Source organism: Zonotrichia albicollis, chromosome 10 (assembly GCF_047830755.1).
Source record: "Zonotrichia albicollis isolate bZonAlb1 chromosome 10, bZonAlb1.hap1, whole genome shotgun sequence".
NCBI classification, from domain to species: domain Eukaryota; kingdom Metazoa; phylum Chordata; class Aves; order Passeriformes; family Passerellidae; genus Zonotrichia; species Zonotrichia albicollis.
In genome coordinates, this window is record NC_133828.1 from 31,448,509 (window position 1) to 31,471,169 (window position 22,661).

Here is a 22,661-nt window from a genome sequence, read left to right on the forward strand (position 1 = left end):
TATTTAGGCAATTAACAAATCTCTATTATCAATAGATATATTTTCCCTTACACCTCCTTCCCTTCTGCCTTCGGCAGGTTGTTTCCAGGCGCTTTCTAAAAAGCGCCTCTTGACAGGAGCTTGTAGATGGCACAAACCCTCAGAGGAATTCCGCCCCCCAAGTCCCCCAAGGGCAGCATCCCCCAGCCCCTCCCCTCCCCAGCGCTGGGGGGCTCTGTGGGGCAGCCCCTCACCGCCGTGCCCCCCAACCCCGCCCGGGCAGCGGCCGGCCCTGGAGGGGCCCGTCCGGTCCCCACCCCGCCACCGCGGCGGCAGGAGATGCTGCGCGCTCTGCCAGCGCTGCCTCGAGGCTGCAGCAGGTTGGAAATTTCTCTTCTGAGCTCGTTTGAAACTTTTCCACCTCTCCCGCCTGCGGTATGGGAGCTTCAGGAGGTGAGATCGCCTTTTCTGGCCCAGCAGGGACGTGACACGGGCCCACAGGGACCGCACTGGGGAATGGGCTCCGGGACAGGGAGGTGTCCCCGCAGGGAGTCGCGGAGCTGGCGGAGCTCGGGCTGTACAAAAGCCGATTTCCACCTGCAGTTCTGGCCGTACAGAAGCCGATTTCCACCTGCGGTTCCCGCATCTCGGCTCCACGCAGAACATCCCAGCACCACGAGCCGTGCCAGGATGCCCCTGTTGGGAACAGGGACACTGCATCCTGCCACCCCCTCCGCCGGTTCTGACGGAGGGCAGCGGTCGTGCCTCAGTTTCGCTGCCCCTCCTCAGTACGGCAGCCGCCTCCCACATCGGGCAGCCACCGCCGTCTCCTGGGCCAGCAGGAGGAAAAGGAGGAAAGGGGCTGTGCTTCCTCTGCTCTCTATTTTGGGCTGCCCTCTGTGCTCCTTTAGCCCAGGTGGAGCTGCATGGGATGTCTGCCTCATCCCCAGCACCTGGCTGAGCTGGGCTGCTGGGGGATACTGCTCTCTGTGGGGACAGCTGCAGAGGCCACACACTTGTCCCCTGCAGGACCCCTGTCCCTTTGGCTACATCCTCCTCCTCCTCCCTCCCTGATGAGTCCAGACAGGCCCTGTTAGACCTCCAGTTAATGCAATTAGAAAAGTCTCCGGGCCAGTGCCTGCAGCGGTGGTTGGAGCACCACTTCCAGTTCCACTGCCTGCTTGGGGGCAGGTTGAGCTGGGGAGCTCAGGGAGAGGCTGTCCCTGTCCTGGAGCTGTGGGACAAGCCCAGGCCAGGAGTAGGCAGAGCCCAGCTGGATTGGGCTGCAGGGTGCAGGCACAAGGCAGAAAAGCATCAGGCTCCTCTCAATCGGGCACTCAGGAATCCTTCTGTCCCACCCCACTGTTCCTATCATGCTTTCCCCTGTTCTCCAACCCAGCCCTGGCCCTGGGAGCTGTGCCCCACCGAGAGCAGTCCCATGGCCAAGGGATGACAGAGACAGACAGGTCTTGGAGTGGGACACTTCTCCTAAGGGTTGGATGGAGGCAGGTGTCCCTGGGCTGAGGGCGCTCTGGGTTGCAAGTTCCAGCTGGAGAACAGCAAACCCCACAGGCATAACCCTGCAGATCCCAGTCCTCTCAGTCTTCTGCCCCCTGAGAACACCCCACTATCCCCCTACCCCTTGGTGATCCCCCCAAGGCTTTGTACCCCGGGCAGGTGCACCCGAGCTAGGGGCGTCCCCTGCTCCTCCTGCCGTGGCTCGGGTGGGCTGCGCCCCCCGGAGCAGGGGGAGCCCCCGCCTTTCAGCGGGCCCCACAGCTCTGGCTCCTCCTTCAGGCCGGGCCATGGCGGAGGCGGGGGAGGCACCGCCCCACCCCGTCCGCCATCGCCCTTTTAAGGAAGGGGACATTCTTCACATAAACAAGCGCGGCCCCCGGGAGCGGGGGGGGGTCCCTTCCAGGGTGGGGGGCACGGCTGGGGGGGTGCCCGCCCCCCGAATTCCCCGTGCAGCGGCGGGTCGGGAAGGGGGATTTCGGGGTGGGGGTCCTGGGCAGAGCGGGGAGCCTTGAAACGGCCAGGGAGCGTCTCGCAAGCGCGAACCGAACGGCGGCGGGGCCGGAGCGCCGGGACCCCCGCCCGCCGTGCGGGACCCGGGCGGCTCCGCAGCCGCATCCGGCGGTACCGGCGGGCGGGAAACGGGGCATCCGGGGCGGAGAGGGCACGCGGGACCCCACCGCCCCGCTCCCCCCGCGGGAATGCGAAAAGCTGGCGCCGAGCCCCCACGCGTTGGCAAGCCCGGCCACTCCCCCGCCCGGGGCAAAGGGGCCGCCCCCGGGGTGCGGGTGGGCCCGGGGGGTCCCCGCCCCACGCCGGGGCCGCGCAGCGGCAGCGAGGCCGAGGCCGGTTCCAAACACGCCGTTTATCAGCCGTCCCCCGCCCCTCGAGATTCGGAGCCCTCCGTGGGGATGGGGCCGGTCCCGGGCGGCAGGGGGTGGTTAGCGGTCCCCGGCGGTAATTAGCGGTCCCCGGTGGTAATTAGCGGTCCCCAGCGGTGATTAGCGGTCCCGGGGGCCGGCAGTAATGAGCAGGGGAAGTCTCCGCCGCGGCTCATTCGCTGGAGCGTCTGTGCCACTGGATGGGAGAATGTCCCGCTCCGTCCCACTCCCCTCGCATCCAGCCCGGACCAGCACCCCGGAATTGGCGGGGGTTGGGGGTGGGAGGAAGCGCTGAGATCTCAGATCCTGGGGGGAGGTCTGCCTGTCCGTTAACCCTTTCCTTGCTGGGTAAAACGTGCCCGGACTCGGAGTGGCAGCAAATCCGTGTCCAGGAGGCCGCGCCGGGAAGGGACGTGGGGATAACAAGCACGGATGGGATCTGTCACCGCGTCTCTGTCGGGTCGAGGGCGAGACCGAAATTGAAGCGGCTGTGATGGCCCCGGGCCAGGAAGCGGGCTCCGTGTGCGATGCTGCATGTCCAGATCTGCAGGGACAAAGGGGACAGGTGGATGAGCACCCAGCAGGGACACTGTCCCGCCCCTGTCCCGCGGTGCCAGCCCTACCAGGTAGGCGACGAAAGCCACGTAGGCAGCCAGTAGCAGGCTCAGGGGAATGTGGTACTCCAGGCCGTGCAGTGTTGGCAAAAAGTCCACCACGAAGTAAATGTTGATGGTGCAGACCAGCCCCGTTATGAGGGTCATCAGCACCTTCCCCGGGCTGCGAGCAGGGCAGTGGGCATCAGTGCCAGGGCAGGGCCCCCATCCTGTGTTCCCCTGGGCACAGAGCGCTGGGGGAACCGAGTTTGTGCATGAACCAGACCCCAGCAGGAACATCTCTGCACCCCACAGCTATATTTCAGCCCGTGGTGGGGCTCTAGGTGTGGATTTTGGCCACCTTCCAAATCCAGAGCTGGCAGTGCCAGGAGGATGCTGAGGGTCCAGGGTGCCCAAGGAACCAGATGTGTCATTGGGAGGAGGATGATGAAGGTAGTGATGGGGTCTGTTCTGCTCTGGCTGCCCTGGGCAGGTGGGAATGAACATACCCCTCCCATGTCCCTGCACTAATTGCCCCATGGCATGGTCTGGGGGGGCAGGATGGGCCAAAGGGAAGGTGCCTGCAGCCAGAGCTCCCTGCTCTGCCTCCCCTGTGCCTCCCCGTGCCCCAGCACTCACAGGCTGTTGCTGAAATCCTGCATGAGCGGGTGCAGGCTGGTGAAGGTGAGCACAGGCAGGACGGCAAAAGGCAGCTGGAAGGAGAGGGGATGGGGATGTCAAGGCTGCCAGGCCGGGGTGTTTGGGACAGGTGCTGCCCTCCCAGCCCCTTACCAGGATGCTCTGCAGGGCGTTGAGCAGGTCATTCATGCCTGTGAGGTGGCTGATGTCCTTGAAAGCGGCCACCAAGACAGTGGGCAGGATGGCAAAGGAGCGGGTGAGGAGCACTCGGGTGAAGCGGGACCAGCGGAGTCGCAGGAAGCCCTGGAACACGGCAGAGCCCGCACCCTCGCTGTGCCTGTGTCACCCCAAACCCTGGCTGGGGGGAACAGGGGCGGCATCTCCCGCTCCCGTGTGCCAGGGCACTGAGCGGGCTCCTGCAGGGCTGCCGGGCCCCGCTAGGTGTCAGCTCCGACTCGTTAACAGAGCATCTAATTAATTAGGGAAACACTGCGTGGGGCACCCACAGGGTGCAGTGGGTGAGCGCTGTCTCCATCCGACCTCCGGGGAACAGGGACACTGGTGCTAGCAAGTGCCACCCACCAGCTCCCTGCAGGAATGGTGGGCAATTCCAAACACTCCTGGGGGAGTGTGCTGCCCGTAGAACCCCCTGCCCAGGGCTCACCTGCGATTTCCCTGCTCTCAGCCCCTCCTTGGGGGCAAGGGCCAGCATCCCTGTCTCTCACCTCCATGACAAACTGTCCTGCATAAGTGCCGGTCATCGTGGAGCTCTGTCCTGCTGCCAGGATCCCGATGCCCCAGATGTACAGTGCCACTGCCCCGAAATAGCAGCCCAGGATGACACCCTGTATAGGGACACTCCAGTGGGCACCCTAAAGTGTCCCCCACCCCAGGCATTCCCATCAGCTCCCAGATCTCTAGTGGGGTTACAACCCCCCCAGCCACAGGGGTCGATGGGGAGAGTGACGCATCCCCCAAATGGGAATGGAAGCTCACAGGACACAGCGTGGTGGCACTCACCCCCTGGTAGATATCCACAGAGACTGTCTCGTTGTTGGTGGGGAAGATGCCGGCAAAGTGACTGATGCTGCTGTTGATGCACTTGTTGTGCTGTAAGGCACGGCAGGCACGAGGGTGACACCCCCCAGCAGCTCCCACAGGCACAGGGGAGCCACACATCACCTCTCAGGGAAGGAGAACGTGCAGTGCCCAGGGGATGCTGGTCCCACCCTTGCCCACAGCTGGGCACAGCTGCCACCCCCCTGTGGCCATGGGGTGACACTCACCACGTCCTCATTGCGCTGGTGGTAGAAAGCCTCGCCAAAAACAGCCATGACAAAGAGGTTGATGAGGAAGGAGACAAAGAGGGCCAGGCAGGACTCAGTCAGGAAATACATGTTGGCCTCCCGCACTGTCTCCTTCTTGGAGCGGTCAATCACCCGTGTCTGGGCATGGCCCGTGGCATGGTGGGTGACATGGGGTCACGGGAGCACCCCTGTCCCACAGCCAGGGCCGTCTGGTCCCCACCAGGTACACCCTGAGGCACCCTGGCAGAGCCGTGCCCGTGGCTGTGCCTTGATCTCACCTTGACCAAGGAGGAGTGCAGGAAGATGTTGTGGGGCATAATGATGGCACCGATGATGCCCATGGCCTGCAGCAGCTCCTTTCGCCCGCAGCCTGGGCAGCTGGGCAGGAAAATGCCCTTCAGCACCTCCACCTGCCTCGGCCCCACCACCACGTACTGGGAAGCAGTGAGAGGGGGCACTGTGAGCTGCCACCCCCCTGGCACAGGCTGGGAGCACGGGGACACCGGGTGGTGGGGTCCCTTGCCAGCCTCTCAGGAAAAGGGTTGTGCCCAGCTCCCCCCTTCACCTCATAGCCAAAGGTCAGGGCCATGATGGTGATGAGGAGGCCGAAGAAAGCCTCCAGTTTGCGGAGCCCTAGAAAGGTCAAGAGATGGGGTGGAACAGAGCAGGGTCACTGGTGCCACAGGGGCACTGACAGCACTCCCAGCCCTCACCCTGGTGCTCACCATACTTATCGAGGAAGAGGAAAAAGAGGGTGTCCACGATGGTGATAAGGACCCCAGCCCAGAGGGGGATGCTGCAGGATGGCCGGGGGCAGGATTAGATACACGGCCCTCTGTGGATAGGGCCATGGGGGGGCTGGGGTTCCTGTGGGGAGGCTCACCGGCCAGCTGAAAGCAGGCTGAAGGCAATGGCTGTCCCAATCACCTCCTGCATGTCAGAGCCGATGATGGCGATCTCAATCATGAGCCAGAGCAGCACACGGGGCACCTGGAGGGGACAGAGATGCCTGAGCCCACAGTGGTGCCTGAACCCACAGTGGTGCATAGCTCTGGGCAAGCTAGCACAGCTCCTGGGTGCAAATCCCTGTCTCCAGGCTGTAGCAGAGCAGCCTGGGGACCCCAGAAGACCCCTCTCAGCTTCTTTCACAACACAAACTCAGGATGAAAGGCGAGTGTTAAATCCGAGCCTGTTCCCCCCCTCCTCATCCCTGCCCCAGTGAGAGCTGAGGATAGGATCTGTCTGTCTAGATAGGGGGGTTTGAGGGAGGCAGGGCAGAGGGATGCATCCAGCCCTCCTTTTGGGGACCTGTCATTCACCCAGCATCTCCTTGCTCGTCCCCCCCAATCAGGATTTTGACACTAAGATGGGACCCCCAACTCCCCCCTCCTCTGTCGTGTGATATCTCCTCTCGATCCCCCCAGCTTTCTGCCCCAACACGCTCAGGCTTTCTCGCGTCTTTCCCGCGTCTCGGTTTCGCGTTGCTGCCCCACGCCTGGGCTGATTCCCGCAGGGACGCTCTTGTGTGTCCCCAGGTAACACCGGGATACTGAAGCAGCTGCTCACCACCTCTCACCCTGGCCCCTGCACTGCAGGAGTGTGGGTGCTAGGTGGGGGACACCGGGGCCTGGGGGGCTTTGGGGAGCCCCTGAGAGAGGCAGGTCGCTCACAGCATCCTCCTGCTCCTCTCCAGCCCGGCAAGGACTGTCACCAGCCCAAGCACGGGGTCCCAGACTGTCACTCCCCGTGGCTGCTCACCTTGGGGTAATAGAGGTAGCAGATCTCGCCCAGGTCCTTCCCGGTCACCACGCCCAGACGGATGGCGAGGCGCTGGCACAGCAGCCCCAGGGCGGTGGCCCAGAGCAGCACCCACAGCAGCTGGGGGCAGGAGGGAGGGGGGCAGCGGGGACTGGGGGTGCTGGGCAGGACCCAGCCGCCCGGGGGTCCCCGGTTCAACCAGGGTGGCAGGGAAGAGAGGGGTGCGGGTGCTCTCCCAGCCCAGCCAGAGGAGAGCCCCCCGCACCCGTGGGTGTGCTGCCCCTGTGCCGAGGCCCCCGAGCCCTTCCTGCTCCCGGGCTGGGGCAGCAGCTGCCAGGGCCAGCCGTTGGCGCTGGAGAGGTTACGAAACCCTCGCCTGCTTCCTGAGCGCGGGGGAGCCGCTCACCTTGAACCCCGCCAGGGCCCCGCCCTGCAGGTCCGACTCCACGTTGCCTGGGTCCAGGTACGCGATGCTCATGAGGAAGCCGGGACCGGTGAAAGCCCAGAGTTTCCTGAAGCTGAACCCGGGCTGGGACAAGGCAGCAGGTCAGAGCCGGGAGCTCCGTTCAAAGCCAGGGTCTCCTGATTGCACATCCAGCCCCTGAGCCCGGCGCTGCCCGCACGGATGTGTTTGGCACACGGAGGGCGTTTTCCTGACAGCTTTGGAGAGGGAATGCTGCCCCAGCCTCTCCCTGTTAGCAGCAGTGCTGGAGAGGCAGTGAGCCCCCTCTGACCCATTGGACAGAGGTTTGCAGGGGGGTCCCAGGCCTGTCAGGCACCCATGGGATTTCACTGCTGTCCTCTGCTTTTGCTACCCTAGGGAATACTGTTCCTTCCTCTTCTCTGTTCCACTGCCCGAGACCAGACAAGGATGGGGGGGCTGGTGGGGTGCAAGCAGCCTTGGGGAGCCCCACTGGGCTCATCCTGGGTGGCCCAGGAGTGGTGTGTGAGCAGTGGGGTGATCCTTGCGGTGGGGTAGCACCTTGCCCCATTGTCTCAGTTTCTCCTTCTGGAAAACTCTAAGCATGGAAACTCTCATCCTAGGGCTATGACTTGCCTGAGCTGGGTCTGGGGAGTTGGGGGCACATCCCCAGGGCATGACCAAGACACATATTCCCCACTGCAGTGGCCCTTTGCCTCCCCAGCTCCAGCTCCCTGCAGCACTGTCCCGTTCCCCTGCCCTCCCTGAGACATGGCCATGCAGCACCTACCCCAGTGCCCTTGGGGATGCTGATGAGCTCGTCCAGGTAGGTCTGATCCTGGGTGCCACGGCGCTGTGGGGCCATGGGATCCCCGTTCAGGGACCTGGTGAGGCCTGAGGGGGACAAGGAAGAGGAAGGGAGGTGGCAGCCTGCCAGGGGGACAAGGACACTTGGTGAGCTGGCAGCTCTGGTACCAGCTTCCTTCAGTCCCACCTGACCCTGCCTGATGACCCCCTGAGGGAAAAGCACCAGTTTTCCAGGGAGGGCATGAGGATGGCTATTTGGGATCTATCAAAGGCCACCCAAAGGGATCAGATGCTGCCTCCAGCTCAGGTGTCCCTAAAAGCCCTGGTCTGAGCCCCATCTTCAGCAGTCCAAGGGCCAAGTGCGTTTCTGGGCAGCAGGGACAGGAAAGAACCCGACTCTAGCTCCTGCTGTTGGATGGGCATAGAGTGAGGACAAGAAGCTGGTTCTGGTCCTAATCCCCCCTTTGCAGCCCACCTGCATCCTGGGAATTGGTTGAATCACATTCCCAGGCTTGAGGAAACAGAGAATGAGGCAGGTGGGGAATCCAGGACGGGCTGGGGGGGATGGTGCTCACTGAAAGATGGAGCACAGCCAGGGGTCCCAGGGTGGAGGGAAGGAGGTCTAGGGGATGAAAGGAGGCACAAAGGGTCCCAAGAAGTGTTGTGAGGCTCACCTGGTTCCAATGATGGGTGGACTGCCATGGGTGGACTTGATCCAGCCACAGTGCTGAGGCTTCCTGATTTCAGCTCTGCGCGTAGTGCCCGCTGCCCTGCCTTTAAAGGAGCCCCCCGCAGTTGTGTCATCCCTCCCCCTCCTCAGGAGGAGAGGAGGAGGATAGGAGAAGGAAGTGCTCCTTCCCTACCCTTATGAGCACACGCAGTCTCGGTTCCCCCCCCCTTCCCTCCCCTTTGCCTCACACACGTGCAAACACGAGGCTCCCTCACCGTGGCGTGGGAGCAGCCTGCGTGTCACTGTCCATCACGTGCCAAGGGCTCTGCTGGGGTGACTGTGGGGATGTGGGGACAGGGGACAGTGTCCCACAGGGCGAGAAGGGAGGGCTGTCCCCACGGGAGTAGGGGAAATGCCATACAAGTGGGAGTGAGGAGGAAGCAGGCACGTGTTGCACAAGGAGATTGAAATGCGGCCTTGGCTGCTGGGGAAGCACCCAGCCAGGCGGGCTCTGGGCCACAGGGTGCTCACACCACCCTCTGTGCAGGGACCTTCATGCCAAGGATGGTGTGCCAGCATTGCAGTGTCAAGCTGTGCCAACAAAAGCGGGCACCCTTCTGCTAGCCAGGCTGTGTCCCACAGGGAGATGGGCAAGGGGTGTCCCCCAAGAACATGTGGGGTGCTGGCAGGCGCAGGGATGTGAGCCTGGCCCTGCTCCACAGTATGCCCCAGCCACCCCCACCCCCTAAGCGAGGGCTGGAACAGATGGGAGAGGGACAGGGTCCCACCCAGAATGCATGGCGGGGCTTGGGCACACAGCTCACTCCACCTGCCCTCCCTGAGCCTCAGTTTCCCCAAAGCAAACAAGGCTGGGCAGGCAGTGCTGGCTGCTTTATTTGCTGTTAGCTGGAGGGGGACCAGCTGGGGAGCTGGGGAGGGGGCTGGCAGCACCAGTGGAGGCAAAGGTGCTCCCAACGGGCCGCTGGTGGGCGAAGAATTCCGCAGCAAAGGAGATGGTGTCGTCTGGCTGCTGGTGGAGCAATGCCTGTAGGAAGTCAGACAGCAGTGCCCGCACCTCAGGGTGCTGCTGGAGGTAGGCAGCATGGGAGAGTTGCAGCTCCTCCTGCAGTGGGGTGGACAGGATGGGTGGGGTGGGCACAAACACACATTTCCCCCATGGGCACTGTGCCAGGGTGAGGGGGACAGGAGCCCGGGTCCTTTCCCACACTTGAGAGGGTGTGAGGAAGGATGTTTGTCCCCTGCCCCCTCTGTGTGTCTCCTGGGCACACCAGGGGAGACCTTGCTGGAGACTTGCACAGCCCCAGGTCCTCTTGTCCCCATGTCCATCTTACCTTCCTGTCCAGGAAATACGAGTAGAGCTCCATGTCCTCATCCCATTCCAGGGGTTCTTTGGGGAAGGGGAGCTGGGGTGCGAACCTACCTGGCAGCAGAAGGCAGGGCACGGTGTTCCCCCTGGACTGCCAGACAGCGGGGAGGGGCTGCCAGTGCTGGGGGAGCACAAACCTCCCCTGCCCAGTACCTGACTTGCTGAGGATGGACTCGTCCTGGAGAAGCATCAGCACCGGGGCGCCGATCTGCATCAGCTGAGCCAGATGCCTGGGAGGGGAAGCAGAGCCCTTGGCGTTCCCACCGTGGGTCCCTGCAGCCTGGCAGGGCTGGGCGCCCCTGGCAGCGCTGCCCTCACCCGCTGGGCAGGAAGCTGCTGTGCCACACGCTGGGGGCGCCCGTGCTGGCGCGCACGGCTCGGCGGATCACGAACACCTCTGTCTCTGCCGAGCCCACCGCCTGCCGCTGGATGCCCAGGGCGGACTGAGGGCGGTACAAACAGCGCTCAGCCTTGGCTCAGTCACCCCTGCCCCCAGCTGCCATCCCCATGCTGCCCGCCACATTCTGCCCACTCCCACTTCCCACATCCCACCCTGTATCCCAGCCTCACCCAGACCAGCCCATCCCACAGGCCCTCCGGCCGGCGGCTCACATAGCTGAAGGTGCAGAGGTCGCCCTCGCTGTTGATGGCTGGGAAGACGAGCCCGGGCGGCATTGTCTGCCGGCGGGCCAGCACCCGCAGCAGCAGCAGGCTGGCGCCCTCCAGCAGCCGCGCCCGCAGCCTGGCCCGGCCGTACGAGAAGCTGTGGCACTGCGGCTCTGCCTGCGGACAGACCTGCCTGCCTCATGGGACAGCCACAGACGCTGTCCTGCATCCCCAGGGACAGCACCCCCCGAGCTGGGCAGCCCCGGTGAGACAAGCCAGCGGTGCTGTCCCCTCCCAGGATGTCACCCTGCCCGCCTTCAGCCTCACCCCTCCCTCCTGCAGGGTCCTGGTCACCGTCATGCCGTACTCGTGGCTCACAAAGTGGGTCCTCTTCTCGGTGGGGTGCGGTGTGAGCTGCGGGAGGGGTGGGAGGCACGGGGTGGGGGGCAGAGCCAGGGCACCCCTCCTCTGAGGGGCGACCCCGGCCCTGCTGTCAGTCGGGTACCACGGCAGATGCATTGTGGGAAAATCCCCACCCCAGCTGCCACCCAGAGGAGGGGATGGGGACCAGGCTGGTGGGGCAGAGCTGGAGTCTGAGCATGACAAAAGACACCAGGCTACCCACAGCAGCTTTGCAAGGGGCACAGCCCCCCGGAGGGCACCACGGCAGGGCACACCCCAGGGCAGCAGGTAGGACACAGGGAAGGGGACATGCCACTACCACATCAGTCACCTCCAGGCACTCCTGCTCCTCCTGCTCCAGGGTCTCCAGCTGCCACGTCAAATAGGCTGGGAGAACAAAGCCATGCTCAACCAATCCTGTTGGATGGCACTGTCCCCATTCCGAGCCCTGAGGGCTGGCGGACAGGGATGTTCCAGCCCTGGGGAGGAAGGAAGCCCCCAAAGGCCACCCCTGGCTCACCTTTGAGGCTGCTGGAGACAGGCACACCATTGTGCTTGCTTCGGAACCTGGTTTGCACCAGGATGCAGCTCTGCATGGGTGCACCTTCCTGCTGGTAGGGTGCCCACTGGGCTGCCATCCACCACTGGCCCTGTGCCTTGTCCCTTGGTGAGGCCCCCACGGCCACCACTGCCAGCCTCTCAGCAAACAGGCACCCCTCCAGCTCCTTCAGCCCTGCACAGAGGGACAGTGACCGCGAGGAGATTGTCACTGGTCACTCCCTCAAGAAGGGACCGTCGCCCCTGCCCAGTGCCCCTCCCTGTCTCCATGCCCCCCTGCAGGCTGGGTCAAGCCCCTCGCCATTTATCCCCCACTCTCAATCCCTCACTCTCCATCTCCCTCCTGCCGTGCCGGTGCCCTCAGCCTGCAGGACAAGGGGGGCGGGAGGAGGCACGCACCGATGAGGCTCAGGAACTCGGCAGCAGTGTCCGCCACGCTCGGGCTGTCCCATGGGCGCTCGGGAGGGGGCTCCATGCCTCGCCGGGCGGCTCCTGCTGCCGGGGTCTCAGTGAGGGGCGGCGGGGCTCCCCCGGTACCGCCCCACGCGTGACCCGGGGGCAGTGACACCCAGCCCGCCTCCGCAGCCCCTCTCGGGTCCCCCCGGGTCTCCCCGGTCCCCGCCCTGCCGGACCCACCCGGTGACCCCGACGCGTCTCCGTCTCCCGGCAACGCCCTGGCCCCACCCCTTAAAGGGGCCGCGCCCCGCCGCGGGGTTTGGTCCTCACCGAGGGGGAGAGAAAAGGACGAACAGGTGTAAAATTGATCCAGTCTTTTATTTGGGGCGTGCGGGTGATTGCGGCTCCGATCCCCAGCGAAGCAGCACCCGCCACACCGCAGCAGTGCGACCCTCTGGCCCCGTCCCAGTGTGTGTGTGTATGTTTTTGTGTGTGTATGCGTACAGGGGGGCTCCGGCATCAAGGATGGGAGCCCCGTGCCTGGAGGTAGTACTGCCGGCCCGCCTCCCCTTGCTGGCTCCATCCCAGCCCCCACAAAGGAGATTCACAACACTGGGGGCTTAAGGGGAGGGGGCTGAGTAGTTGTGGTGGTGGTGGTGGAGGGAAATTGGAGACTCCCAGAAAAACGGGGGAGGGGGCTGATTGGTGGTGGTGGTGATGGGGAAATTTGAGACTCCCAAAACGGGGGAGTGTGGGGGGGGATTGTAGAAGAAGCCCTTGGTGCCATTCCTATAGCCCCAGCATTGAGGTGGAGGGCTACAGACCCCCAAGAGGGGATTGAGGTGCTTCTACGTGACAGCTGGTGACCCCCAAGTTGGAGGGAGCAAAGGCAAGGATCACTTATGGGGTGCCCACTTAAGGGGGTGTCCACTCTTCCCCCAACCCTGCACCCCAGGAGGGAGATTCACAGCAAAACAAACCACAGAGCCTTGGGCCCCCTGTGCCCAATCATCACCCCGTGGAAAGGGGGGGCCCGGGCAGGGGGGGGCAGATCTAGGTGGCTTGGTAGAGGTCCTTGCGCCTCCGCACCTCCTTGAGGACTCGGGCACGGAAGGCGTCGGGGTCCTCCCCCCCGGCCTGCCACAGCCCCAGCGCCTCCTGCAGCTCGGGCCGGTGGGTCCGCAGAAAGGGGTTGTAGGTCTGCTCCTCCCCCAGTGTAGAGGGGCACTGTGGGCGCAGCAGCTCAGCTCCCCTGCTGGAGGCAGCACCCCTGGCAGGGAGCTGGGAACGCCCCCAGAGCCCCCTGCCCCTATGGCACCCCCCATGCAAGAGGGTGTTGGGGTGCAACATCCCTGCCAAGGGACCCCGTGAGGGGTTGGGATGGTGGGGGCTGCCCCCAGGGACCCCCATGCCTCACCGTGCTCCTCTTCTCCTGGCGTTGCTGCACCGCCCACTGCAGCTTCTGCTCCAGCGCAGAATTGTCCAGCTCCAGGAGGCTGGCGAAGGTCAGGCACTCCAGTGCGTATTCATGGCCTGTGGACCCCCATACACAGCCCTTAGCATCACCCCCACCTGGCTCTCCCCCTTGACAGTGGGGCTACGGGACAGCAGCAGCTCTGCCCTGCTGCTGGGGACACTCACCCGGCCAAAGCAGCGTGTCCTCGCCCAAACTCACGGCCACGTCCAGGGAGGCCAGCATGGTCTCAGGGGAGCCCTCAAATGGCCTGCCTGCAACCCCACACAGCTGCCTGTCATGGGGGGTCTGGGGGGAGCCCCTAAGCCAGCCCAGGATGGGATAACCCCCCAAGCCCCTGTCTGGGGTTGGGTGCACTCACCACAGCCAGCGAGGAAGAGGAGGTCCCCGGAGAAGAGGCAGGGTGGGCTGCCAAAGGGGCCCCCGTCCAGCACATAGACCATGTGGCCCACAGTGTGCCCAGGCGTGGCGAGGGCCTCGAATGTCAGGCAGCCCACGGTCACCTTCTCCCTGTCTGTAAGTGGGCTGTGCGGGAACAGGGGGCACCGTCAGGGTGCTCCCCCAAACCCAGCACCTCCCCTGGCACCCCTTCTCGCACACTGGTGCCAGGAGTGTGCCAGGACTCTGTCCATAATGGAACTGGGGGAATGGACTCCTGAGTGAGCACTGCAGACAGTGGTGGTTGGGAATGAAGCCCCCCCAGATTCACAGGGGTGCTAGAGGGGTGCAGGACTTACTTGGTGAGCCGTGGGATGGCATCGAGCGCGCTGCCATACACCCTGCAGGAGCTGTGCTTCTGGCAGAGAGCCTCGTTGCCTCCGCTGTGGTCCCTGCAGACAGGGAGGTCAGAGACCCCAAATGTACCCCCCCATACTCCCCCCATTAAATGGGGCAGGGTTGGGGGTCACCTCAGGTGGGCCTGCCTTCCCAGCAGCTACCAACCCTCCCAGAGCCTCCTCTTGCCCCTTACCAGTGTTTGTGTGTGCAGAATATGGCTTCCAGCATCACCCCCTCTTCTTCGATGGCAGCCTGGGGAAGAAATATGGACAGAGAGATAAGGGGGGACAGAGAACCCAAGTACCAGTTTCCTCCCTGAACCCTATCTCCCCCAGCTCCCCTGTCATGCTCCAGTCTTGTCTTGGGCACTAAGGGCTGCAGATTAGGGGCAAATTTGCTCCTCTCTAACCCCAAACACAGAGACATGGCATGCTCTCACCTGGAGATAGCCAAACACCGGGTCAGAGTGGTTGTGGGGGTCTCACCTGTACAGCCAGCGGGTCAGAGGGGTCGATGACAGCCGCTTGGCTGGAGCCAGTGTCGATGACCAGGTAGCTGTAGTTGTTGGAGAGGACGGGAATGGGCAGGATTTTCACCCCTGAGGGGGAAGAGACACAATCAGGGCATCACCCCCCCACGCTGGAAAAGGAGGAGTCTAGGTCAAACTCCCCACATCTTACATCAAATTCTTAGTTAAACATGCTTCGGGCAATTCAGTGATGGCAGCCCCTCCCCAGCCCAAAGTGCCGGTGCTGGGCACTGCAGGGCCGAGGTGTGGAGGGGCTGCCCGGACTCACCAGGGAAGCAGTAGGGCTGGGGCACGGAGTGGCCGTGCGGGTACCGCTCCCGCGCCTTCTTCACCTGCCGCTGGTAGAACAGGTAGCCCAGGCGTGTGCGGGCGTACAGGCTGTACCTAGGGGGAGGGCAGACAGCCCTAGGCATTAAACCCCAGGTCCCCTAAGGAGCCCACTTGGGAAAGGGGCTACTGCCGGGGCTGTCACTCCCACAGTGAACATATACAGGGCCACTTGCGCATTCGGGGGAACTATTGGAGTTGTGTGTGTACGCCACACCTCAGATTTGTAGTGAGGGCAGGATTGGTTCCTTAGTTCCCTGAGCAGGTATCCTCCATCTCCTTCGAGCAGCAGGGACTGGAGGGGGACATTGCTGCGGAGTGCTCACCAGGAGGGCTGGAGCTGGATGTTCCTCTCCACGCTCCGGGGGGAGACATGCCCAAGCCTGCCATGGTCCGGGGAATTAGGAGACAATGGGCCGAGGAAAAGGGAGGCAAGAAATGCCCCCGTGCATGTGGGGGTGCAAAAGACATAAGGCTCGGAGGGACCTCCCCGTTTGCACAGCAGCAATTTGGGACGGGACAGGGAATGCTGCAATGACGGACATGTAAAGACCTGGGCTGCAAAGCCCATTCCCGGCCGAGGGCACCCCTGGATGGCACACCGGGAGCATGTAGTAGCGGTGGGAGCCCGAAACCGGGGACCAGGGGCCGGAGCACCGGGGCAGGTCAGCGGTGACACCCGAGAGAAGGCGCCCCGCACGGGAGGGCACCGGCACCGCGCGGAGGGAGCCGCTGGCTGATCCCGGGCCCCGGCGGCCGGGCTGACACCGCCCGCCCCCACGCCCCCGGCCGGCGCGGGCTGAGCCCAGCCCGGTGTCCCGGTGCCGGCGCGGCCGCAGGTTCCTGCCCGGGCGGCTCCGCAGAAGCAGGGGAGGCGGTGGGCCCTCCCTCCCGGCGGCAGCACAAAGGCGGGCGGTGGCGGCTGCCTCCCTGCAGGGGTCCCGCAGCGGCCCCGCTCGCTCGCTCGCTCGCTCTCTCGGTCACTCACCCCAGGCGGAACAGCAGCGGGGCGGCGAAGGCCATGAGCGCGGCGGCGGCGCGGCGGGCGCGGCGGAGGAGGCGCAGGCAGGCGGCCCCGAGCCCGCGCGCCCCGGCCGCTGCCGCCGCCGCCGCCGCCCCGCCGGGCCCCGCGGCCATGCCGCCAACCGGCGTCACGCGCCCGCCGCGCCCCCTGCCGGCCCCGCCGCCGCCGCGGCACCGGGAGGGAGCGGGGGGGGCAACGCTCGGCCCCGCGCTCGCGTCACCCTCCGAGAGGAGGGGATTCCCCCCCCGCCGCCGCGAGGGGTGTCCCCCCGCTGACGTCATTGGTGAGGAAGGGGGTCCCTGAGTGACGTCAGAGCCGGCGGGAGGGAAATCCCGGGGGGACGGGCGAGGGCAGCGGGGTCCGGCCCCGGGAGCAACAGGCGGGAGGGACAGCGCGCCCCGCCGCCGGTACCGGCCGCCCCGGGTGCAGGGCGCGGAGCCGCCGCGGGGGGGCGCGGTGGGCGGTGGCTGCCCCCGCCCCGTCCGACCCGTCCCGGCCCGTCCCGTCCGGCGGCGGCCGCAGCCCGGCGGAGCAGCGCGCAGCAGGTACGGCAGCCCGCCCCGCTCCGCGACCCCCGCCGTTCCCGAGCCCCGCCCGCGGCCCCCGGCAGTCCCCCTCGTTCTCTCGACTCCCCTCCGCCCGCTTCGTTCCCCCCCCCCCCCGACCCTGCGCCCTCCGGTGCCACAGCCGGCGAGGGGCTGTCCCAGCGCTCTCCCGAGCGTCCCGGAGGCCGACGGGGACTGGGGGGTGGGCGGCCGGTCGCGAAACAGTGGGGACGCGCTGCGACACCCCGCTCCCGTCACCGGAGTGGGTGGGGGTACGTCATTGGTGAGGGTCGGGTTGGGGTCCGGCGGCGGGAGGAGGGGGAACGGAGCGCGGTCCCGCGGGGAGGGACGCGGGGGGACGGGACCCCCACGCGCGGGGTCCTCTGTGGCGCTGGTGCTGTTTTCCGGACCCCACGCGATGGCGTGGCAGGGAATCGGGGCAGGGTGCGGGTGGTTCGTAGGGGGGCAGCGACACTTGTGCTGTGGACGGTTTTCTCACGGACATGAGTGTCCTCACGGACCTCGTGGGGTGGCTCGGGAGGGGTGGGCACGGGTTTGTGCTCGGCAAGGTGTGGGGGTGACACCATGGGGGTGTGTGGGGACCAGCACTGGGTAGTTGGGGGTGCCAGGGCTGGGGCACAGGAGGACGCCTCTGTCCCATGTCTGTGCCCCCGAGAGAGCTTGCAGAGGGGCAGGGATGTGGGAGAGGCGATAACGAGCCCCAGCAAGCTTGTGTTGTGTGTTAGCAGTGTGGGCCAGCCAGGACATCCCGCCTGGGTAGGCCGTACTGACTCTTGTCTCAACTGAGCACGACTGGCCTGGGCTGGGCCGGGCCGGGCCGAGTTGTGCTGTGCTGTTGGATTGTGCTGTACTGAGCCGTGCTGTGCTGCAGGAGGCAGCTGTGCCCTGTTGTACTGTACCAGGCTGTGCCATGCCATGCCAGGCTGTGCCACTCTGCTGCGCCATACTAGGCTGTGTTGTAGCAATCCGTGCTGTACTGGTGGGAGCTTCCAAGTTCTTCAAGAGTGAGGTGCTTTCTCAGGCAGCCTGAATGTAGGGAGCTCTGTCCCGTGCCGCAAACCATGATCCCCTCCTAAGGTGGTTGTGTTTCCCCCAGGAACCTGTGGAGCTTGTGGCAGGGGCCCAAGTCTGGCAGGAGTGCCACGGTGGATGGTGGGGACACAACCTGTGCTGCCTGTGAGATTGTGGAAGGGATGATGGTTGGCTGTGCCCCATGTGCCTGCTATATGTGCCTTATCTGTGCTGAGTCACGGTGCCAGTGCAGCGTAGCACCCTGTCCCCAGGGACCGTGTCATGCCACTGAGCTGGCCCCGGGTTGCCACCTACCATCCAACTGGTGACCTGAGTTTCGGGACTGTGCAGTGCCATGGACCGAGGAGGGTTCGGCTGCCTGCTTCCCTGGGTGTGGCAGCTGCTGGGACCCGTCAGGCTGGTTCCTTCCCCGTGCCCAAGGCTACCCCAATGCGGTGGAAGCAGGAGGGGCTGGAGCAGTCCCGAGGGGCTGGAGCAGTCCCAAGGTGCTGGTCATGGGCACAGGGTAGGACCCTGCTGATCTGGTGCCACCCAAATACACCTCGCTTTCCCCAGACACCTGGGCTCCCTCCTGGGGACTCTGGTTCCCCTGTAACTTGAGTGTCAGTCACAGAGGCTTTCCTAGGGTCAGGGTCCTGTTTTGGGCCCTTCCCTAGCCCCACAGATGAGGCGGTGCCAGGGGGTCCCCTGTGCTTTCTGGGAAACCAGTGTGGAGAAAGTGAACTTCCCGTCCGCATGGTCACTGCCACGCCGGTTATTTATTTTTGGTGCTGTCGTCATCGCCATGAGGAAAGGCAGTGTGACTGTGGCAGCTCTGTCGTGGCTGGCACAGTTGGGTGGCAGGAGGGATGGAGGGACAGGCGCGGAACTGCTCTCCCAGCCCGGCATGGCTGGCATGGGTGTGCCCCGGGCCGTGGGAAGGAAGCACTGGCGTCACACAGGAGGAAGGGCCCAATCCCCTCCTAGTCTGGGCCTGGTTAGCAACAGATCCTCGTTCCTTCCCTGGGATGGTCCCAAGATCACATCACCGCTGCGGGCAGGAGGGTGCTGGGGGTCCTGGCACCTTCCTGGGCTCTGGGGTGCCAGTGCTGAGGGGGTGGGAGGTGGATAAAGGCCTGGCACTCTCTACTGGCAGCGCTGTTGTTTTCCTGGCCTTGGAGATCCTGCTTTCCTTCTCCTCCTCCTGCTGGGACCAAGCCCAGCTGGCCTTGAGCCCAGGCTGCCTGCTCACAGCTGCTGGGGGCTCTGTGAGGGGGCCTGGTGTGGCCAAGGAGGGGAGCTCAGCACCAGGGGGGTCCCAGGTCTGCTGCCCGAGGTAGAGTCCATCTCCTGTAGAGGGGATGTGGGTGTCACATCCCCTTAAAAGGGACTCAAGAGTTCTGGAGCCCCTGTGTGACGCATGCGGCTGTTGGGTGGGGGACACCCCTGAAATGGGAGTGGCAGTGGGATCTGCATGGCTATGATGACGATCAGAGCCTGTGTTTCCATCCCAGGCAGTTGGCAGGGTGATGCCATTTGTCTTCAGTGTGGTGCCACCAGGAGCCACAGACCAGCCAGGGGTGCTGCTCCTTCCTCCCTGGCAATCTCAGGGAAGGCTTCAAAGACAGGAGAAGTCAGGTCCCTTGTGGAAAGGTCCCGGCCAGAGGGGTCAGGTACCTGTGGAAAGGTCACAGCCCGGCACAGCCTGAGTCAGCGCGTGGCTGTGCCCTGCCCGCGGCCGGCCACTGACGCGGGTGCCGGGGACTCAGGGCACAGGAATGCGGGTGGCCCCAGCCAAGGGATATCCCTGGTCTCTTATTGACCTGCTGGCATTGAGGCCACCTTGCCCTTACTCATTAGGAGCCGCTATTAAAGTGGGAGGGGGAGGATTTGTGGCTGCACGATCCCCTCTGTCCCTGCGGCTGCACTCACCGAACAGGTGCTGCCCAGGTGAGCTGTGCTGAAGCCCCCGCGCCTTCTGTCCCCTGCAGGTGCCCGTGGGAGGTGCAGGGAGCCGGCATGTCGCGTCCCAGCGCCCCCCCGCTCTACGATGACAAGAACCCCCTCTACCCCCCGCCCCCCGGCGGGTACCCCCAGCCGCCCCACTATGGCGGGGGGTACCCGCAGCCTGGGGGGTATCCTGCGGGGGCGGGGTACCCGCAGCCAGGGGGGTACCCAGCGTCAGGGGCGTACCCTCATCCCGGCGTGGCCATGCCCTCCATGCCCATGCGGTTCGGTAAGTGGGGCACCTTGCTTTATTTGGGGGAGGGTACTAGAAACAGGAGTGCTGTGAGGGGCTGCATGCTGACCCTGGTGCTGAGGGCTGTCCCCCGCAGGTGACAGTGGCCTCGGGGATGGCTCTGCCTTCGAATCAGTTGACTGGGAGGATAGGAAAGTCCGGCACGCCTTCATCCGCAAGGTGAGTCCCGAGGGGCCAGGGGCAGCTGTCAGGGTGGGGGGCCAAGTGCTGACCCCCCTGTCTCTCGCAGGTCTATGCCATCATCTCCCTGCAGCTCCTGGTGACAGTGGGAATCATCTCTGTGTTCACCTTTGTGTGAGTAGAGGGTTCCTCATGAAAAAGAGCAGCTTAAGTTCCCTGGGGGTGTTCAGAAGGGACAGTAGCTGCTGTCTGCTCTCCCTCACATTGTCCCTGCTGTCCCACAGCCACCCTGTCCGCTCCTTCGTCCAGAGGAATGTTGCCATCTACTACGCCTCATAGTGAGTAGGGCTCTGCTGGCTTATGCCCCCCCAGCTTGTGCCCCCACATACAGAGCCTCCCAGGTGTGATCCTGTGGGGCTCACACCTGCTGTCTCTCCTTGCAGTGCTGTGTTCCTGGTGACCTACCTGGTGCTGGCCTGCTGCCAGGGTCCCCGGTGAGCCCCTAGGGCCCCCAGGGTGGGTGTGTGGGTATGGGGTTTGTCTCCAGAACATCAAGATAGGTTCCTGCCTGGGGCTGCCCCTGGGTGGTGGGGAGCAGGGGGACATGACATGGTTGCTGTCACTAACTTACCTCTCTCCTGTTTCGTTCTCAGGAGACGCTTCCCCTGGAATATTATCGTGCTGAGCATCTTTGTGAGTGGGCTGGGACTGGCAGGGGGTCCTGGTGGTGCCCCTGTGGCACCCCAGCTCCCCTTGGGTGTGCTGGGAGGGACAGGAGGACATGTGGGCAGGTGGGCAGCCTACTGAGCTCACCCTTCTCTCCCACAGACGCTGGCCATGGGGCTGATGACGGGCACCATTGCCAGGTATGCCCTGGGGACCCTGCTGTTATAGATCTGGGGTCCCTCCCGTCCCCCACTCTGCAGCCAGCTCAGCTGAGAGGCTGCCAGGAGCCAGGGGATGCTCCAGTCCCTTGGGCTCAGGGACTGCAGAGTTCCTGTCCAGGACTGGGGCTGTGAGGGAGGGTCTCCAGCACCCCTCTGGCAGGAGGATACTGGAATGGGAGGTGACTTTCTTTGTCTGTAGCATGTACAACACGAAAGCTGTCCTGATTGCCATGCTCATCACCGCCATTGTGGCCATCGTTGTGACCATCTTCTGCTTCCAGACCAAGGCAAGGAGAGGGATGCCCCCTGCCCTCTATGGGCCAGGTGTGGGGAGCCGGTCAGTGAGGACACCCTGGGCTCTCCTGTGACATTTGTGTGTCCCCCCTCCATATCAGGTTGATTTTACATCGTGTCCGGGGCTATTCTGCGTGCTGGGCATCGTGGTCATGGTGACCGGGATCATCACTGCCATCGTCCTCTCCTTCAAATATGTGAGTGGGAAGGAGAGAGGGGCTGTGGGGAGCCTGGGTGTTCCCGGTTGGCTGTCCCCAGGGCTGGGGCCGGCAGGGGGTTTGGGTGGTCCCTCTGCTGGAAGCAGGGTGTGGAAGGCAGCCTGCCTGCAGGGAGAGAGTGTGTCAGCATCGGCAGCAGCCCCTCTGGAGCCGGGAGGAGGCAGGACATGCCCTGCCTCGCCTGCTGCCTGCCTGCACCCGGCTCACCGTGCTGTGCTCCCTTCCCGTGCAGGTGCCCTGGCTCCACATGCTGTACGCGGCCATCGGGGCCATCGCCTTCACACTGGTGAGTGGGGCGGGCACTGGGGAGGGAGGAATCCCCCGTGCTCCTTGCCTGACACCCTCTGTCCCTGCAGTTCCTTGCCTATGACACCCAACTCGTGCTGGGAAACAGGAAGAACACGCTGAGCCCCGAGGAGTATGTCTATGGTGCCCTCACCATCTACACTGACATCATCTACATCTTCACCTTCCTTCTGCAGATAGTGGGCCGGGATTAGCCCTGGGACCCCTCCCGTCCCTCTCCGGCTGCCCCCACCCCTCCTCTGGTCTCTGTACAGGATAGTCTGCTTACTGTGACTCTTAATGCTTTGGCATTCCTACCTGTAGGCTGCTAAGGAAAGGGCTTCCCTTGATCATCCCCCAACAAGCTCTGAGGGCAGTGGGGGGACTGGTTGCCAGCGTTTAGGCAGTTTAGCCCAGCCCTGGCACCGCTTATGGAGGCTGTGCCAATGGCATTGGGCTGGCAGCAGAATGTCACAGCCCTGCCTGGGCACAGGGAGCTGGCAGCGGCTGCTGGGGTCATGTTGGGATTTTTTGGCAGAGAACAGTTGGTGCCATTCACTCTGTGCCTTAAATGTGGCTCTGGCCATGCCCCCTCCCTGGGCTGCGGCTGTGCCCGGTGTGGGCAGGGGGCAGCTGGGACCTCTGTGGCAGAGCTCACATTGCACAGGCCCTGCAGCCACGGATGTCGGCAAAGTTGCACTTGCTAAATAAAACACTTCAGTTTTCCAGACAGTCCCAGTCTTACTCGTGTGGCAACTCCCTCAGAAAACCTGTGGGCAGACTCAGTGGGGGCTGTGGCCTGGTGCAGCACAAACACTGATTTGGGAAGGGAAAGCCAAGGTCACACTGCTCCAAGGCTGGCCTCCCTCCCCTGCCTGTAGCCCCTGGTGTTGTGGGCAGAAGTCCAGCTGCAGAACAGCTGGGGCCCCCACTGCTCAGGCAGGCAGAGCCTGGGGCTGAGCATTGAGGG

The 22,661-nt window shown here is 64.3% G+C and overlaps 3 protein-coding genes across 4 annotated transcripts; 1 reads left to right on the forward strand and 2 right to left on the reverse strand.

Annotated features, from left to right (window-relative positions):
* Positions 1–23: 23 nt before the first annotated feature.
* On the reverse strand, positions 24–12,502 carry LOC102063655 (natural resistance-associated macrophage protein 1). The gene is made up of 24 exons (XM_074548669.1): positions 12,160–12,502; positions 11,923–12,015; positions 11,486–11,698; positions 11,285–11,352; positions 10,891–10,977; positions 10,528–10,740; positions 10,276–10,400; positions 10,111–10,187; positions 9,923–10,011; positions 8,575–8,674; positions 7,884–8,023; positions 7,079–7,201; positions 6,673–6,792; positions 5,798–5,904; positions 5,640–5,710; positions 5,480–5,547; positions 5,193–5,348; positions 4,894–5,052; positions 4,628–4,717; positions 4,333–4,452; positions 3,761–3,910; positions 3,608–3,681; positions 2,999–3,152; positions 24–2,919 (listed from the first exon to the last, which is right to left on the reverse strand). The coding sequence occupies exons 1-24, from the start codon at positions 12,500–12,502 to the stop codon at positions 2,818–2,820; spliced, it is 3,042 nt and encodes a 1,013-aa protein (XP_074404770.1). The 3' UTR covers positions 24–2,817.
* PNKD (PNKD metallo-beta-lactamase domain containing) lies at positions 12,279–19,755 on the reverse strand. Of its 2 annotated transcripts, XM_074548679.1 has the most exons (11): positions 19,619–19,755; positions 16,015–16,595; positions 15,353–15,409; positions 14,968–15,083; positions 14,656–14,768; positions 14,364–14,422; positions 14,131–14,223; positions 13,755–13,918; positions 13,561–13,647; positions 13,337–13,452; positions 12,279–13,146 (listed from the first exon to the last, which is right to left on the reverse strand). In XM_074548679.1, the coding sequence occupies exons 1-11, from the start codon at positions 19,646–19,648 to the stop codon at positions 12,973–12,975; spliced, it is 1,590 nt and encodes a 529-aa protein (XP_074404780.1). In that variant the 5' UTR covers positions 19,649–19,755; the 3' UTR covers positions 12,279–12,972. The 2 variants fall into 2 exon arrangements, with proteins under 2 accessions (XP_074404780.1, XP_074404781.1); XM_074548680.1 differs by lacking the exon at positions 15,353–15,409.
* Positions 19,647–22,423, forward strand: TMBIM1 (transmembrane BAX inhibitor motif containing 1). Its single transcript, XM_014265714.3, has 11 exons — positions 19,647–19,863; positions 19,964–20,046; positions 20,117–20,181; positions 20,292–20,345; positions 20,451–20,501; positions 20,661–20,700; positions 20,836–20,873; positions 21,094–21,181; positions 21,290–21,385; positions 21,639–21,692; positions 21,763–22,423. The coding sequence occupies exons 1-11, from the start codon at positions 19,647–19,649 to the stop codon at positions 21,904–21,906; spliced, it is 930 nt and encodes a 309-aa protein (XP_014121189.2). The 3' UTR covers positions 21,907–22,423.
* Positions 22,424–22,661: the final 238 nt, after the last annotated feature.

Excerpts from the sequence above, each read along its gene's own strand:
- PNKD (XM_074548679.1), bottom strand. The coding sequence starts at position 19,648 with ATGCCGGCTCCCTGCACCTCCCACGGGCAC. Across the intron at positions 14,769-14,967 it reads CCAGCCCTACTGCTTCCCTG|GGGTGAAAATCCTGCCCATT; the intron begins GTGAGTCCGGGC and ends CTTCCCCCTCAG. Across the intron at positions 14,423-14,655 it reads CTGACCCGCTGGCTGTACAG|GCTGCCATCGAAGAAGAGGG; the intron begins GTGAGACCCCCA and ends TTTCTTCCCCAG.
- TMBIM1 (XM_014265714.3), top strand. The coding sequence starts at position 19,647 with ATGTCGCGTCCCAGCGCCCCCCCGCTCTACGATGACAAGAACCCCCTC. Across the intron at positions 20,346-20,450 it reads GCCATCTACTACGCCTCATA|TGCTGTGTTCCTGGTGACCT; the intron begins GTGAGTAGGGCT and ends CTCTCCTTGCAG. Across the intron at positions 21,693-21,762 it reads GGGCCATCGCCTTCACACTG|TTCCTTGCCTATGACACCCA; the intron begins GTGAGTGGGGCG and ends CTGTCCCTGCAG.
- LOC102063655 (XM_074548669.1), bottom strand. The coding sequence starts at position 12,502 with ATGGAGCCAGCAAGGGGAGGCGGGCCGGCAGTACTACCTCCAGGCACG. Across the intron at positions 8,024-8,574 it reads CCACCCATCATTGGAACCAG|GCTGCCACCTCCCTTCCTCT; the intron begins GTGAGCCTCACA and ends TCCCCCTGGCAG. Across the intron at positions 2,920-2,998 it reads TGGCTTTCGTCGCCTACCTG|ATCTGGACATGCAGCATCGC; the intron begins GTAGGGCTGGCA and ends TTGTCCCTGCAG.